Source organism: Canis lupus, chromosome 21, assembly GCF_048164855.1.
Source record: "Canis lupus baileyi chromosome 21, mCanLup2.hap1, whole genome shotgun sequence".
NCBI classification, from domain to species: Eukaryota; Metazoa; Chordata; class Mammalia; order Carnivora; family Canidae; genus Canis; species Canis lupus.
The window spans coordinates 38,340,570-38,357,466 of NC_132858.1; the positions used below are offsets into that span (position 1 = coordinate 38,340,570).

Consider the following 16,897-nt stretch of genomic DNA (forward strand, 5'->3'; position numbering starts at 1 on the left):
TCTCTTTATAAGGACGCAAACACTGTTCATGAGGACTCTACCTTCATGACCTAATCACCTCCCAAGACCCCCACCTCCAAATATCATCTCTTTGGGGATTAGGGTTCAGCATATATATTTGGGGAGAACACAAATACCTATAGGATCACTTTAGCCGCGGATACTGACGTTCCCTGGTACTCAGTGGCTAACAGTAGACTGATAAGTGTAGCCCTCAACTCCAATCAGAGTATGAGATCAAAGATTTAAAGCAGACTTCCAGGTACCTAAGGTTGTCTTACACAACTACACATCACATATCCACTCTTGTGAATCTGAGGCAAGCTGTAACCCAAAAATGCTTTCTAAATATAAAAATTAGATGCATCGGGCCCTCTTGACTGCCATTGCTAATGCCTCAGTAGAGGTTGTAGATTAGCATTGTGCAGTAGAACTTTCTCCAATGATGCCAATGTTCTATGCTGCGCTGGGTACCCTCCCTGCCCCCAGCCTTCTCACCACCCTCCTAACCACCCTTCACACCGTTACCATGGCAACCTGTCTGATACCACTTACCTTTCCTGATCCACTAGTGGCTTCTCATGTGCCTGTAAAATAAGTCCCAAGCCCCTGGCACGACCAATAAGGCCTTTCACTGTCTGTCCCTTCCTACCTTCATCAGGTCTCCCTGTTTGTGCTCGTTGCACTCCTACACCCACAGTACAGACCCTGCTGATGCACAGATCTGTGCCTTTGCCAAGTCACATCGCCCATGACTGTGGTGCCCTCCCCACCCTTGCCCACCTAGAGAAGTCTGATCCATCTGTGAAACACAGACGAGGCAGTATTTCTTCTCTGGGGGCTTCCTAGGCACCCCACTCCCCTCCCTACCTCCTGTCTCCTACTTATTTGACACAGTTCTTTTTTATTTCCTTCTTTTCATTTTCATCCCAAATCTCCTTCTTTATCTCTCCCTGCTTTTTTTTACTCTTTCTCCCACTTTTAAGGTTTAATCATATAGTAAATTATATCCCTTTTAGGCTATAATCCTAAAGTTTTGACAAATGTGTTTAGTCATATACCACTACCACTGTGAAGTCAGTCCCTCTATCCCCTCCTGGCCCTGGCAACCACAGATTTGTGTTCTGTTCTAGTTTTGCCTATTCCCATAAAAAAATGGAATCACGCAGTGTGTAGCCTTTGGAGTGTCACCTCTTCCATTTAGCATGATGCACATTATATTCATCCATTTTCTCCATGGGTCACACTGGTTCCTTTGTAATTGCTGAAAAGTCTTCCATTGTGTGCATGTATCAGAGGTTGCCTCTCCATTCCCTAGTTGAGGGCTATTCAGATTGTTTACTGTTTGGGTGATTATGAATAAAACAGCTGTGATACTTTTCATTTAGGTTTTAGTGTGAAAATAGTTTTCATTTCACTTGAGTAAGTATGTCAGAGCAGGGTTCCTGATTCAAGTGATTTCCCAAGTGGTGTTCCATTCTGTATTCCCCTGTATGAGGGTTCCAGATGGTCTACATCCCGTGTGAGTACTTATTTTCAGGCTTTCTTGTTGTTATTGTTGTTTTAATTTATTAAGCCATTCCAGTAGGTGTGTAGTGATGTCTCATTTTGATTTGCATCTCTTCGCTTAAGGACTAATGATGTCACTGGGCTTCTCATGTATTCTTGTGCCTTCCTTCTATCTCTTTTGGTGAAGTGCTTTGTCACCCTCAGTCTCTTCCCTCTAAGGTGTCATTGATATTTCACTGTGGACAACAAAATACATTTTCAAGCTCTTTGACCTTCCATTTTTCATTTCTCACTCATTTCTCATGTTAGAGTAATAAAACTCATTTTATGCTTATGATCTCAGGTGAAATTAATTATGGAGACATATGTCTGCTTAGTAAAACTGAAAATACATAGTCACTAAGCTTTAAAATGTACAGGGTGATAGAAAATGCATGTAAGCAGAAATCTAAATGATGTTAAAATATGTGGTTTGGGCTAGAAGAAAGAAGGATATGAAAGAAAAACTGTGAATGATAGCCTCCCTTTCTAATAAGGAAACTCTGGCATGATTTATTTGGCCACTCACAGGTCACACTGAAGTTCTTTTCAAAGTTTATATATGATCAAGATCTCCTAACTCCTGAACACTTTACTTAAGGGCCTTTTCATATTTAGTTTTATCCAGTCATGCAAAATTGCAGTATTTCAAGTTACAACGCGATATACTCTGTTAGTGTTACTTTGGCTTCTGTGGGAAACTGAAGACCCAATAAATATTCATGTAATCTTCTGGATAACATATTGAAAAGGACAGCTGGCTCAGGAGGGATCATTTGCCTGGGTTAGTATCTGTTTCCGTTTACATTAAGAAAATATTGCAAGAAGTTATTATCTACCAGAGGGCTTAGGGGAATACAATGAAAAGCTGATACTGCACCTGATTGCTTTTGACATTTACCTATTGTAACAGGGAAACTGTGTGAAGATAGCCAAGTGACTTTTTACAAAACACAATTTCAGAAGCTATAAAAGGAAAAAGGAGATGGCAGAGATAGAATAGACTGCATCTGTAAAAATGAGAAACATGACTTGTCAGCAACACCTGCTTGTAACTATCAACCATTTCTACTGGGCCTGCTGAGAAATCGCTGAAAGCCACGTACATTGATGGGTGTGAAGTCTCAAAAGGCAGTCAAAAGATACAGAGGAAAAAAAGTGTGGTTTTATTGAACATTTTTTACCCAATACCTGGAGTTGATGAAATGTAATTTTATGACATTTTCTGAACTCTTGAAAAGAAACAGTTGGGTTTTGATATATAAATATTTTTTATCTGTCAGGGCTACTGGAGCCAATAAGACTTTTAAAGTTGGGGTACACAAATTATTGACATTTATTATTTTCCAAATACATTCCAAATCTCTAACTGGTCTATAGAAATACTGATACCGACTTAAATTTATAGAAGATATTCCCAGTTTCTGATTAGTGGTAATAAGATGATAAACATGCTTATGTCCTCCCACTGCTTGAACACCAGCTAAATGAGAGTAACCAAGAAGAAATCAATGAGCATGAGTGGGGAAGACCAAAAAGTGGCAACTCATTTTGCAGGACAGGAAACCACAGAGAGAAATGGATCACACAGACCTTCTCATTTCTTTAGAAATTCAGCAGCTCAGGACAGAATGGAACACAACACCCATGACCATCAGATGTGAAATGCTCATTTTTAAAATAGAAAAACAGCCAAGTGAAGAAAGAATAGTGAAGGAATAGTAGAAGAAATGGAGATAATCATGGGCACAAAAGAAAGCTTCAAAACCATCTCACTTATACACATAGATATGAGAAGATATTACACTCTTGTGATTTTTTTGTTTTATGGTACAAGTGGAATATTATAAAAAAAGAATTCTTAGAAATTGAAAATAACAGAGCTGAAATTAAAAATTCAGTAAAAGGACTGAAAGGAAGAGTAAAGGAAATCACACAGGAGTAGGAAAAAAAGAAATAGAAAGTATGAGAGAAGTAATCATTGACAGATAACCCAGGAAACCAATATCTAGCCAGTAAGAGTTTCTGAAAGAGAGACCAAAGAAATAGAATGGAAGTGATCAAAGAAATACTATAATTAAAGTTCCCAAAACCAAAACTAAAAGAAATGAGTCTCCGGACTGAAGAGAACCACAGCACAATGCATCATTGTGAAACTTTAGAACCCAAAAAGTATAGGGACAATCTTAAATGTCTCCAAAAGGAAAAGGGGAAATAAATAGATCACATACAGGAAACAAATCCTAATGGATTCAGACTTCTCGGTAGCAACACTGGATACGAGAAAACAGTGGAGTGATTGATGCCTGTAAATCTGAGAGAAAAGGATTTTTTCAATCTGGAACTTCATATAATCTAGAATTTTAGTCAGGATTGAATTAAAAGAGAAGCTAAAATCGAAGACGTTTTCAAACATTAAATACTGACAAATTATTTTCTCCCACGCGTGTTTTCTTAGGAAGATACTGTAAGATGTGCTCTAGCAAAATGAGAGAATGAATCAAAAAAGATGTCCCAGGGTTACAGAACCATGCATCCCACACTGGAGTACAACAGGAATCCCCCGAACATCACTGAGCAGCACAACCTGAGAGAACCTGCCTACCTATGGGAGGGAGCTCATCCCCTCCTGCCGGAGCTCAGCTGAACTGTTGACTTGAGCAGCTTTGGGGGAAGCAATTAGGAAACAGCATATTGTAGAATTGGGGTGGGGGAATGACCATCAGAAACATGACTCAGGGTAGGGAGAGAGGAAGACTGTATAAGAGAAGAAATGGGATCACAAAACACTACAGCGAGCAATAGTTACTTGGTAAGACTACAAGCAATGATAACTGGTTTCACCAAAACTAGTGGTAAGTAGTATATTCTTATACTGGGATAAGAAGAGGAGGGTTGCAGGGTGAGAGTGCCAAATCCTCCATCACAATAGGAAGCCAATAGATTTGACTCCAGTTGACAAATTAAGAAATAGCTGTATGAGAATATAATTTAGAAATGTGCAGAAACGCCTGAAAGATTTAAATGTTTGCTTTTGGGTCACAGAACTGGAGAGGATGTCAGAGGATTCGGGCAAGAGACTAAGTTTTTTCACTATAAGCATTTTAGTTGTCTTTTAATTTGTGCACGAATTACTTAAATCGTTTTAATTACAAGAGATTTCCAACCACTGGAAGAAAATTATTCTGTTTACTTTGGCCTTTTTACATCATGACATGAGTTTTGACATTTTTATATTTCTAGAAAAGTATATATTTTCTAGTACTGATTTGATAAACCTTCTACAATTAAATTATAAATAAAAAAGGAACCTCTTATTCAGGAACTCAGTTTTTCATAAAGTGAGCAACTAACCCTCTGAAAGGTAGATTTGCTTGTTTGGGATGGGAGTAATAATACCACCTCTCAACCCTGTGACTAGAGTAAAACAACTTGTTTTTCTGCTTTGCAGGGAAGAAACCCTTCATCATATTTTAATATTAGTAACTCTCTAAACTTTTTTTCTGTTATTACTGAATCAGGTTGCCATTTGGTTATTTGTAAGCAAAAATTGCTAAAAGCTATACAATTTTACTCACTAAAATTACTCAAATTGAGCAACATAACAAATTCCCTGACTACTCCTTGACTGGAGAAATCTAGGTTGCTGATTTTACTGAGTGTTTCTTTATCAGGGTTTTGGGGGGGGCGGTTAGGATGGGGAGGGGCTGGTAAAAAAAAAGAAGTCTGAATAGGGTTGATATTTGACTTAGGGTATCAAATTTTCTAGACCAAAATAAATAAAAAAGAATGTCCCAGCTACCTAGAAATTAGTGAAGTAAAAGATGAGTTCTTAGGATATACCATGAAATGAGAAGTAGCTCACAGAAGATAAAGACGTAAGGATCTGGAGGAGGGAACTTTCCATTCTATCTATTCAGCTTCTCTTTCCCCCACACACTTACCCTCCTGGCCAATGACAGACCTGAGGATCATGACTGTTCTGAAATTTCTTTGGCTCCTGCCATTCTAGTGTCTAGACATTTTGTCAGATTATGAGGGAAATACATCAAAAACACATAAATTCCATGAAATATGGTGGTACATATTAAATTATATATTAATATATAAATATGTAATATATAATTTCATAATATATCTTTATATATAAATACATATGAAAATGTGCAATAATATATAAAATATATTAAAGTCTATTTAAAGACATATAAAGAAGAACATTTGTAGATAATTCAATAATGAGTTACATCAATTACATAAAGATAATGTCCACAACAGAATTAAGGTAATAGGGATCCCTGGGTCGCGCAGCGGTTTGGCGCCTGCCTTTGGCCCAGGGCGCGATCCTGGAGACCCGGGATCGAATCCCACATCGGGCTTCCGGTGCATGGAGCCTGCTTCTTCCTCTGCCTGTATCTCTGCCTCTCTCTCTCTCTCTGTGACTATCCTTAAAAAAAAAAAAAGAATTAAGGTAATATTTAAGATTCTCAAATCAATATGTGAAAAATTAAGGATCTTTAGGATACTTTAAAAAAGATGATCTGGACTCCCTCTTCTAGTGATGTGCATGGGGATAGGGAAATGCAGCCACAAGAGAAAGCGATTATTTTTGCTCCTTCCCTAGGTTTGTGATCATTTTCCTTGGTAGCTATAATATATTTTCATTTATATCTTCCACTGCAGACACAAACGACAGGGCAATATAAGGAAGAAACACATTATGGTTGTATCTACATAGGATCAACCATATAATTTTAAGGGCCCGGTGCAAAATGAAAGTAATGTGGGGTCCTTATTCGAATGTTAAGAATGTCAAAATGGTGACAGTAGACATTAAACCAAATACAAGGCTCTTTTGAGCATGGACTTGGATGACTGCACAGATCATACAACCCTGAAACTGGCCCCATATCTGTGAGCCCACCAAATCTTTGCAAACAAAAAGACCATTTTAACCCAGCCTCATGTTCTGGGATAAAACAGTCACATTATAGCTAATTACAATTCCTAATGCAATGAGAGGTCTTTAGTTTAAAGTCACTCAGTACTTAGCTATGAGGTTTTTTTTTAATTGGTTCAGAATAAAAGCATACGGGGTAAGATGTAACTAGCAAGTGTTTCTTTCCATCCATATAGTTAATACTTTCTAGATGGTGCTTTCTGCCCTTGGAAACATGAGTTTGGCTGGCCTTCCAAATTGCCAGTGATGGCTTCTCTTCCTATTCTCCCATCTGACCATCTGCTTATTACAGGGTAACTAAACTGTTCAACCACAAGAGAATGACTAATGGTGCTGGGAAGGGAAAAAGTGCACTTTTGGAATATGCAGTCCTTAAAACACCAGCTGCTCGATTTTTGGGTCTTGCAACTCAGTTGGCTATGAATGTCAGGGAAGACGTTTTCATTTTTGGAAAGCAAAATCCACAGACTTTTTAGAGGAAAGCAAGTCAGCTCTTTCTTAATTTTACTTCAAATTTTTAAAGAATGTCAAACACACGTTTTTGCCACATCTTCACCCCCTGATGACCAAGAAAAACTCTTTCGAAGGACACCCTGCCACACTGCAGGAAGGGACAATGTATTTGTCACAATAGAACATGCTTAGCCAGGACTTCTAGGAGGAAGACATGGAAAATAAGCAATTAATACTCGTCTCAGGTTTCTGAAGGCAGGAGACTAGGATTCTTCACCACTGGTTAAAGTGATAGCAACACTCTGTGATGATGACTCTTCTGTTGTTGCTATACGTTCAGGATCCATCTAGAGGAGCTGTGTAAAGGCATCATATCAGGAATCTTAGGGAGGGAAATAAGAGTAGGGAAGGTAGGATGCTTCAAAGCATCTTTCCTCACTTCTTCCTCCATGGATTTGATAGGCCCCTGTGTGCCACCATTAGTTTTTCACTAAGGGAGCTGCTATTTAGCCCGGGACACTACACACCCTCTTCCCCAGAATGATCTTCCTTTTCCCTTATCACTCTCTACACTCTCCACACATGGCTCAGTAATTCACACCTCCTCTCTAATCTTGTTATCTGTTACTTTTACCATGGAGTTGCTAATTTGTGTTGTAAGTATCTTTATATGAATCTTCCAAACTAGACTGTAAGTTTCTTAAGGCCAGATACCATGTGTTGTTTTGTTGTTGCCTTCCACACTGCACCAAGCACTAGGCCTGTTAATAAGATGATGCACTACAGAAATGCATCGTCAAGGGAGTAAGTGATCCCCCTGCCCCAACCTACAATTCAGAAACTAGACAGTAAATCACTGTCACGGATTATTTTAAGAAAAGTAACTGGAATCTTCCAATTGAACATACACATTTCTTTTCATATCAGGTCACAGATTTTATTTTTTTAAAAGATTTATTGATTGATTGATGAGAGACACAGAGAGAGAGGCAGAGACACAGGCAGAGGGAAAAGCAGGGTCCCTGTGAGGAGCCTGATGTGGGACTTGATCCCAGGACCCCGGGATCACGCCCTGAACCAAAGGCAGATGCTCAACCACTGAGCCACCCAGGCGCCCCCAGGTCACAGATTTTAAATCCAAATTTACTTTCCTCGCCTCTTTAAGCTAGTGGCATGTTGTATAACCTTCACAAATTAATGGACTTGTGAGCTAATGAGAGTTCGTGCTATTGATTCCCCTTGACAGATTCACCTTTGTCACACTCATTTCAGAAATTTCTTGCTGGAAAATTTGACATGATTGATGCAGGATCCACTTTCCCTATCTAGTGCTTTTCTCCACCTCCATCTACAATTCTGCTTTGTGGATCTATTTAACAAGGAGATAATTAAATGTAAACACGAGTCACAGGTTTTCCTTTTCTGAAATATAATACATAAGAAACAACAAAGAAACATTGGGGAATAAAAAAGATAGGGGGTAGAACTCAAGAAGAGCTCATTGGTTAACCAGTGGCTGAAGGAGCCTGGGTAGACTATACAAAGGTCCCAGAAGACAACCCAACAGCAAAAAGGGAGGATCATTGCCCCCTATAGTAGTATGGCCAAGACCCAATGATTCCAGGCCTTTAGAACAAACTTAGCATCCAGTCCAACTGGATCATCTCTGAAAAGCCCTGCTAAAACAAGAGTGCTGTGGTTGAGCAGTGCCAAAAACACAGTTCATCTACAGGGAAATATTAAATTTTATAATATAAAATACAAATGTACAATAGTGTTTTAGCCACAAAGAAATCAAGGGGGAAAAAAACAGGTTTCTTTTTCATAATTTATGTGATTTGCAGTTAAAGGGGAAATTTCTAAGTAGTGATACACTGTCTCCTTCCCAAATGTCAGGATGTTCAAAGCCGCATGACATATTGCAACTTTTCCCAAATATCTGTGTATCCTAAGCACACTGCGTCAAGAAGACTGGTCCAAAAGCTTGATTTATGTTGCTGCCTGACAGATGATGTCTGGGAGGCATGCTGTCTAAATGGACTGTGCTCCGGCAGTTACCTTAGTCATCAATTCCAGAGAATTAACGAGTACCATTCATCCCAATAATAGAAACCAAGGTCAGGGCCTCTTCCCTGCTCTGTAATTCCATTAGCAATGCACAGAAAGCACTTAGGTCATAAGTTCTGTAGACCTTATAACTAAGCAAATGGAACTGCATCTTGTTTTCAGAGCGAATCCTCTCCGAACACACCCCTTGTCAATGATTAGTTGTACATCAACGTTCGGTGTACTTACATGTGTAGGGAGAATGCTGGTAAAAGGAAAGTGCAGCTGTCTTCAGCTGCCAAGAATTTCAAGCACTGTTTTTATTAAAATAAATGCCAGCAGAAAACAATTTTAACAAAACTATGTCAGATACTTCCAATTATGGTCATAGCTTTTTAAATTGTGTACTCACTCAAATTTTATGTAAACCACTCGATCGTTCTAAGTGGCTACCATAGAATTGATTTCAGTTCTCATTACTCCATTTTAGTTTTTATTATTTTAGTTTGGCTTTTATCCTACCTGTCACAGTAAAGTGAAAATGGCCTTGAAACCAGGAGTTATCATCATAAGCAAATAAATCTGCTTACAATGAGACTGTCATCTTGAAAACTCAAGCAGCATGCTTCCCTAAGCTAAATCTTACCAGACATTCCCTCAGTCCTCATAATTCAAATTGCTTCTAACCTGGCATCTACAAAAAAAAAAAAAAAAGAGGGAGTAATCCTACGGTTTGAAGCCACAGGCATAGGTTTGAATCCTGGCTTTGACACTTCTTTGTTTTCTTAACAATAAAATAAACATGATGATTATACTTGTATAACTACTTCACACTGTTACTGTAAGGATTTGCTCATATAATTGTGTGTGTGTGTGTGTGTGTGAAGTCTATGTTTTGAAACATTTGGGAGTTTATAACCAATAGATTCTAAATGATCCACAGTAATGGACGGGAGTAGAGGCATGAATAATTCAAAACAGCAAATTGTCCAAATACCAGCTGTATGTGTTTTAAGGTGTATTTTTAAATTTCATTCCAAATGTATTTCTAATGCCCCAAAAAATGACTTCAAATAAAGGAATGACACCAGATACGAAGTCCCAACTAAAAGGGATCTGAGGAGCTGTCCAATTTTCCTCTCCGTCTTACCTCCCTCCCTCTTACCTGCCTTCCTCCCCTCTTCTCCCCCTCCCTCTTTATGCCCTGCCTGTCCAAAGACAGCTGCCACCAAGAACCAGCTTCAAGCAAAATTTCCGCCTCCCACTCTCCCCTGGATGGGGACCTTTGGTGTAGTGTTTGTGATGCTCTGCTTAGAGGCAGGCTGCACTCACCAAATAAAAGCACCAGGTGCTCCTGAAGCAAGTGCTTGCATGGAGAGAAGAGGCCACAAAGTCAAGAAACATGGTGTGGTGCAGTGGTTAAGAGCCTATGGAATCTGATAGACTGGGATCCTAACTCTTGGTTGGGACTTTGTGACCTTGGACAAATTGCTGTTTCTTCCACTCTAAACATGCAGTGGCAATGCTCTCAGGTATGTCACGTGATTTGTTAAGGATTAAATCATATGTATTTTAATGTAATTATAGTTGTGTGTGTTTGTGTGCGTGTGAGACTCAATGTGGATAATGAGGATGTCTGTATTATACTGATTTCCCTTTGAAAAATAATTTCTTACTTCTAAGCTGGTGTTTTCCTACAGAGACCTGCAGCAACATCTTTTTTATAAAACCAGGGAAAGGGGATCCCTGGGTGGCTCAGTGGTTTAGCGTCTGCCTTTGGCCCAGGGCGTGATCCTGGAGTCCTGGGGTCGAGTCCCGCGTTGGGCTCCTGGCATGGAGCCTGCTTCTCCCTCCTCCTGTTTCTCTGCCTCTCTCTCTCTCTCTCTATGTCTATAATAAATAAATAAATAAATAAATAAATAAATAAATAAATAAATAAATAAATAAATTTTAAAATAATAAAAATAAAAAATAAAACCAGAGAAAAACAAACAGGATGCTTGACCTCATCTGGCATCTCTGTAATCCCCCAAAACACATCTCTCTTCCCCAAATGAAGCTGTTTCCCTGTGTTGATACTTGGGAGATAATGCTGTATTTCCTAAGTAATGGGTTTCTTTAGTTTTAGCAGTATTATGGGTTTACCCCACATGGGAAGAATTCAAGCTGGTACCTACACACAAGCACATGCACACATATCAGTAGTGATGTCAGAAACATTAAAAAGATAACAGTAATAAAAAGAATGAAAGAAAAATTAAAACTCACAGAGCAATTCTGACACCAGGCGCTGTCTTAGTCACTTTACATATGACAACTCATTTGATTCTCAGAACCATCCTGTGAAGTCAGTGATATTATTATCCCAATTTTATTATTGAAAAACAAGCTCTGAGAGGCCAGGTAACTTTCCAAAGATCGCATGATAGGTAGCAATAGACATGTTGGAAACCAGGGAGACCGTGCCATGTGCTGACAGTTCAGGGCAGTACTGAACCAAAAGGGGGCAAAAACAAGAATGAATGTTCACTCTCGTTAATGGGTTCTTACTACATTTCTGCTTGAGAGAAGTACATTGTCTCGAGAGTCTAAGATGACCTTTAGTATGCTTTAAAGGAGGGTGTTCTTAATTAAAGTCATCAGTACCACAGGTACATAAAAAGGTGTTTGAGCTCCCAACGTGATGGGTTTTACCTCAGAAACATGGGCTCAGCCAATATTTTCACATGCCAGCTATAACCTTTCACAATGGAAATATGATCAAGGTACTGGTTCATTAACTCGCTGATTGTCCTTCCTCACCGGGGTTACTAGCTCACGTTATGCCTTTCGCTGTAACACACACAGAAGATTGAGAGTTCAAGGAACAGACATTCCTGAAGCAGAACAAATGGTGGAGTGTCTCTGCCTCTCTACGCAGATAAATCAGTACCTGACTTCCATGGACAGAGCCACAACAAGCCATTGACGGGCCATTTCCTGGCTGGGGTTCCCTGTCTAGAAGGGAGAAAGGAAAAGGAACAGGTTTCTAGACTGCAACCTCCTTAGGGCGGGGGGCTGGGGTGGGGGGTGTGGGGCTGGTTAAAGGGACACCGTGTGTGCCATCAATACCTGACTCCAGAAATAGGTGTCCTGGTAGGCACTCACACATCAGCCTGCTAAAAAATCTTTATCGTCATGTACCCGGCTGTCCCTACATATATAAATAAATAAGAAAGAAAACAAATCTTCATTGTTTTAAAGAGACATATACCCTATTTGATCAACCTGGAACACATTTTCATATTTTAATATCAAAAAAAATTATATAGTATCTCACAGTCCCTGGAGTGTCATTGTTTAATCGGAAGAGTTGAGTTCGTTCATTCATTCATTCTTTCTTTCTTTCTTTTCCTTCTTTCTTTCTCTCTCTCTCTCTCTTTCATCTTTCTTTCTTCTTTCGGAACCTAAAACAAAAGTATGTTGTAATAGCATCTTAGATTTGATGAAATATATTATGCATCAGATATTAGCAGGATCTCAGCACCTCTTAATAAATCAAACCGGAAAGAAGGGGTAAGAGTTGAAAGTTGCATCAGCCTTGAAACTGCAGCCTAGTTGAGCACAGGCTTCTTCACCAGCTGTGACAGTCCATGTTAATACAGATTTCTTCCCTGTTTTCTTCTCTCAGTAAAATAGGAAAGGGTAGACATGAAATTCTTGGCATTTATTGCATCTTTCTGAAACTGTGGATTATTGTCTCTACGGTATGAGCTCAAAATAGTTTATGCCTGTAGTTCTCAAAAAATTGTGTGTTTTGGAATGTCTTGAGGAGCTACTTAAAAATTCATGATTCTCACCCGCTTCCTGGACATTCTGATGCACAAGGCTGGAGGGTAGGGCCCAAAGAGCTGTATTTTCAATCCTAGGCTGATTACAATACTCCAAAGTATGAGAACCCCTGGTCCATGTGTTTGGAATTGGTCCGTCACTGCACAGGACTTGATTCTAGAAATTCTGATCTGCACAGGAGAACATTTAATAGGTGTGGCTATGATTTCAAAAGGCAAATTGATTGATGGAAGGACGATTTCTGACATCGCATGGTTTCCGGTGGGGCTGGGACTCAGAGATCGTGTGTTGGGAACACCCCTGATATCTGATTCTGTTGGGGATTGTTTTAGCTGTGCCCCATAAAATCGGACGCATCATCGATGGGAGTCCTGCAGACCGTTGTGCAAAACTGAAAGTGGGGGACCGGATCTTAGCAGTGAACGGCCAGTCCATCATCAACATGCCTCATGCAGACATCGTGAAGCTCATCAAGGACGCGGGTCTTAGTGTCACCCTCCGCATCATTCCTCAGGAGGGTGAGTGCCTGAGTCTGGCTGCCATCGATATGCCCAGAGTGTCCAAAGTTGATTCCTATTTCCACTTTGGCAAAAATTCACATTCCCTCGCAACCCCATATCCTGTTTACTCAGTACCAGTTTCATTCAGAGATCAAGCTGGGTGACATTATAGATAAATAGTATGCATCCCAAGACGCTGGGTTATTCAATCATCCCCTGCGATCCCAGGAGTACTGCTTTTATGGTTCTAGTAAGCCAGAACCCATTCAACAGAGATGATAGAGTTACAAATCTGAAAAAGAAAAAAACGTATGCATGTTAACAGTTAAGCTCTGGAGGATTCTTCAAAGTCAGATTGATTTTGAAAAGCTTGAGGAAGTTTTGTGGTATAAAGAGAGCTCATTTAGGAAACGTTGCGTCTGCTAAGAATTTTAAATTCCCACTTAGTCTTTTGAATTTCTCTGTATAAGGACTCCCCCCTGAGGCTTGAAGAGTGGTGAGCCTCACAGCTCACAGCCATGCCTTGAGGGCCACAAGGATCTAAGTACCCACTCACCATAAAAGTCACCGTTTCCAGACACAGTGGGTTCATTACTGGTTTGTAGCTGCTGACTCATTAATGATGCTCGAGAACACAGCCCCTGGAGCCTCCCCGGTGAGTGGATCGCAGCACCCCACATGGAGAGTGATGGGTTCACTCCCCTTGCTCCCCTCTGTTTTACTCGGTCTCCCAAGTCCATCTTGGGGCTATCTGACACAGAGACACCGAGCAGTCACTTGACTTTCAGTATAAATCAGTGGTTCTGAACTGAGATGATTTCGTCCCCCTGGGCAATGTTTGCCACGGTTCAAAGACAGTTTTGATTGTCACGATTGGGATGGGAACGCCACCATATCTAGTGGGGAGAGGGCGAGGGCACTGCTAGGCACCCTGCAGTGCACAGGGCAGTCCCCACAGCAAAGAATTATCTGGCCTAAAATGTCAACAGTGCTGAGGCTGAGAAATCCTGCAAGTGAAGAAGAAATTTTAAAATTGGGGCTGTCAAAGAAGAAAGGGGAAGTGTGGCTTGTAAAGGAATAGACTGCCTCCCTTTTATCACCGAATAAAAAGAACAGAACAGAACATGACCGTGGTGCTTTTAACCTCTTATTTGCAGACACCATTATGTAGAAAATATTCAATGGAAATTAACTCAAAGCAAGATTGCTCACTAAAAATCTGACTGGCTTTTCCATTTTCCCCAGGCTGAACCATGTCTGTCCTGTTTCTATCATATCATATACAGATAATTTCAGTTGAAAGTGCGCTGCTATCACAGGAAAACCCGAGAAGCTATTTTAACAAAGAACAACTTTATTCTTCTATGCGATGGATGTTTTTTTCTCTTTCCGAAGAACCATCGAGGACAGGCGGGGGGTGGGGGGCGGAGTGGTTATTAAACAATAAGACAAACAAGGAACTGAGAGAAGATGATGAAAAGCATTTATTTCTGTTATATTTAATTCCTTATCCAAACTTTGGAATACTGGTAGGACTTGCCATTACAACCAAAAAGCAGTGGCTCAAATGTTTTCTCTGTGGACAACACTGGAAAAATAGAATATGTCTTAGAGCTTACTCCTTTGTATTATTTTTTCATTGTTTTAACAGGTTTCTTTTTAATTGTGATCTCTTCTCCTTACAAAATGACAAGAGACTCTGTTTATAACCTTGTTTGGCAACACTTATAATTAACAAAATAATACTAATTCTGGGAATGGTACAGGAACTAGGTTGGATAATTGACACATTTAACCCATCTTTAAGTCTAATGGAAACTGAAATAACCAAAGCCTCAGTCATCTGAGGAGGCAAAGAGTTACCACCTCTGGCCACCTCTTGCCCTTAATCAGATGCCAACCTGACTGCATTTGCCACTTTGGCTCCCCTTTGCAGAGCTCAACAGCCCAGCCTCGGCGCCCAGCTCAGAGAAGCAGAGCCCGATGGCCCAGCAGAGTCCTCTGGCCCAGCCAAGCCCGGCCACTCCCAACAGTCCTGTTGCCCAGCCAGCTCCTCCTCAGCCACTTCAGCTGCAAGGACATGAAAATAGGTAAAGTTTCCCCTGGCTTTTGTGACTCTGAGAAGCGAGGGAAGTGGGGAGAGGGAGAGTTTGGGACAGGACAGGACAGGACAGGACACAGGCAGAAGAGAAAGTTTCATGAAGTAGAAATTGCCATGTGTGCCTTTCTGTGACTTTGAGATTGTGGGTGCGTCACAAGTATGGTTTTATTAGCAAATACAAGTGTCCGTTCTTTATACTAAGAGAACCTTCCCTGAAGAAGTGATGAGCAATTCTAGATCAGTAGGGGTTAACTCAGCTGAAGAGCACACTGAAGAGAGCCCAAAGGGGGAAACATATGCAAAAGCTTTTTGGCAGGAGGGAGCGTGCAACCATGAGAGGGGTGGAAATAAGGTCAATGTCGCGAGGGAAGAGGTCAGGGAGCATAGTTTGAGAAGAAGCCAGTGAGAGTGGTAGGGGCCCACTTACTGGATCTTGTAAGCATGTTAAAGATTTGGATCTTAAGTGTAGTGAGAGGTCATTGGAGGATTTTACAAATAATATTTTATTTAAATACAATTTGCCAACATATAGTAGAACACTCAGTGCTCATCCCCATCAAGTGCCCTATTGGAGGGTTTTCTGCTGGAAGACTGACATTGCTGGCTTTGCTTTCAAAGGCCTCTCAGTTGGCACCCCAGAGAACTGGCTGGAGGCTGGTCAGGGTGGATGTAGGTCATTCAGCAGGGGGAGACGGCTGCCGACGTCCTCGGAGAAGGCGGTGGCTCAGGGAACACCGGTGGTGTGGAGAGGGGGGAGTGTGGGAAGACTTGTTAGCATTAATAAATGGTAGCATTTTTTACCCCATGTTCCCTTATATCCCCTTACCCATGATCTAATGAGGTTCTTCCATTCTGCATCATAAACTTAACGTACAGAAGGTACCTTAAACTTCCAGGAGAAGTCTCACGCCTTGTGAGAACTGCAGTGTCTTCTTAGTGTGACTGGTGTGTAACAGGGAGCCGGGGTCAGGCTGAGCAATTAGAGAAAGAGATGAAGACATGTTCCCACGCTGTTTCCCCTCTTTCAAAGGAGAGAAATGGAACAACCCACAGGAACATCTCTGCGTATGAGACCCTCGCCGGTCTTTTGCATAATTCTAATGTTTTCTGAACATCTGCTTCCCAGCTTCTGCCTCCCATGTTGGTGAAGATGAAGTGAGACCCAGCCCCACAACTCTGTAGGTTCATCACTCGCACGCTTGCAGAGCAAATATTTACTCTGCGCCACAGGTGTTATTTCCATCAAGCCCTGCTCTCCTCGGAGTTCCCCCCATTTGCTTTCACGGAAAAGGAAGTGTCTGTTGTCCTCAGCTGTTTATGGGTTTAATCTATTCCAGGGAAGAAAAAAGACTGAAGACCCTAAAGCAAATGATAGGGAGGTAAGCATTTGACAACCCTAAGACGAATAAGTCGTGGGTGCCTCACTAATAAGCCAGGGGTGTCTTCTCTTTCACTGTG

At 40.7% G+C, this 16,897-nt stretch overlaps 1 protein-coding gene across 12 annotated transcripts in view; it reads left to right on the top strand.

Annotated features, from left to right (window-relative positions):
* MAGI2 (membrane associated guanylate kinase, WW and PDZ domain containing 2) overlaps window positions 1-16,897 on the top strand; it is a 1,329,894-nt gene that overhangs the window by 1,193,828 nt on the left and 119,169 nt on the right. For all 12 annotated transcript variants that reach the window (XM_072791399.1, XM_072791396.1, XM_072791402.1 and 9 more), the window contains 2 exons: window positions 13,171-13,356; window positions 15,275-15,428. In XM_072791399.1, the coding sequence (XP_072647500.1) occupies window positions 13,171-13,356; window positions 15,275-15,428 (340 nt within the window). The remainder of the gene's footprint in view (window positions 1-13,170; window positions 13,357-15,274; window positions 15,429-16,897) is intronic.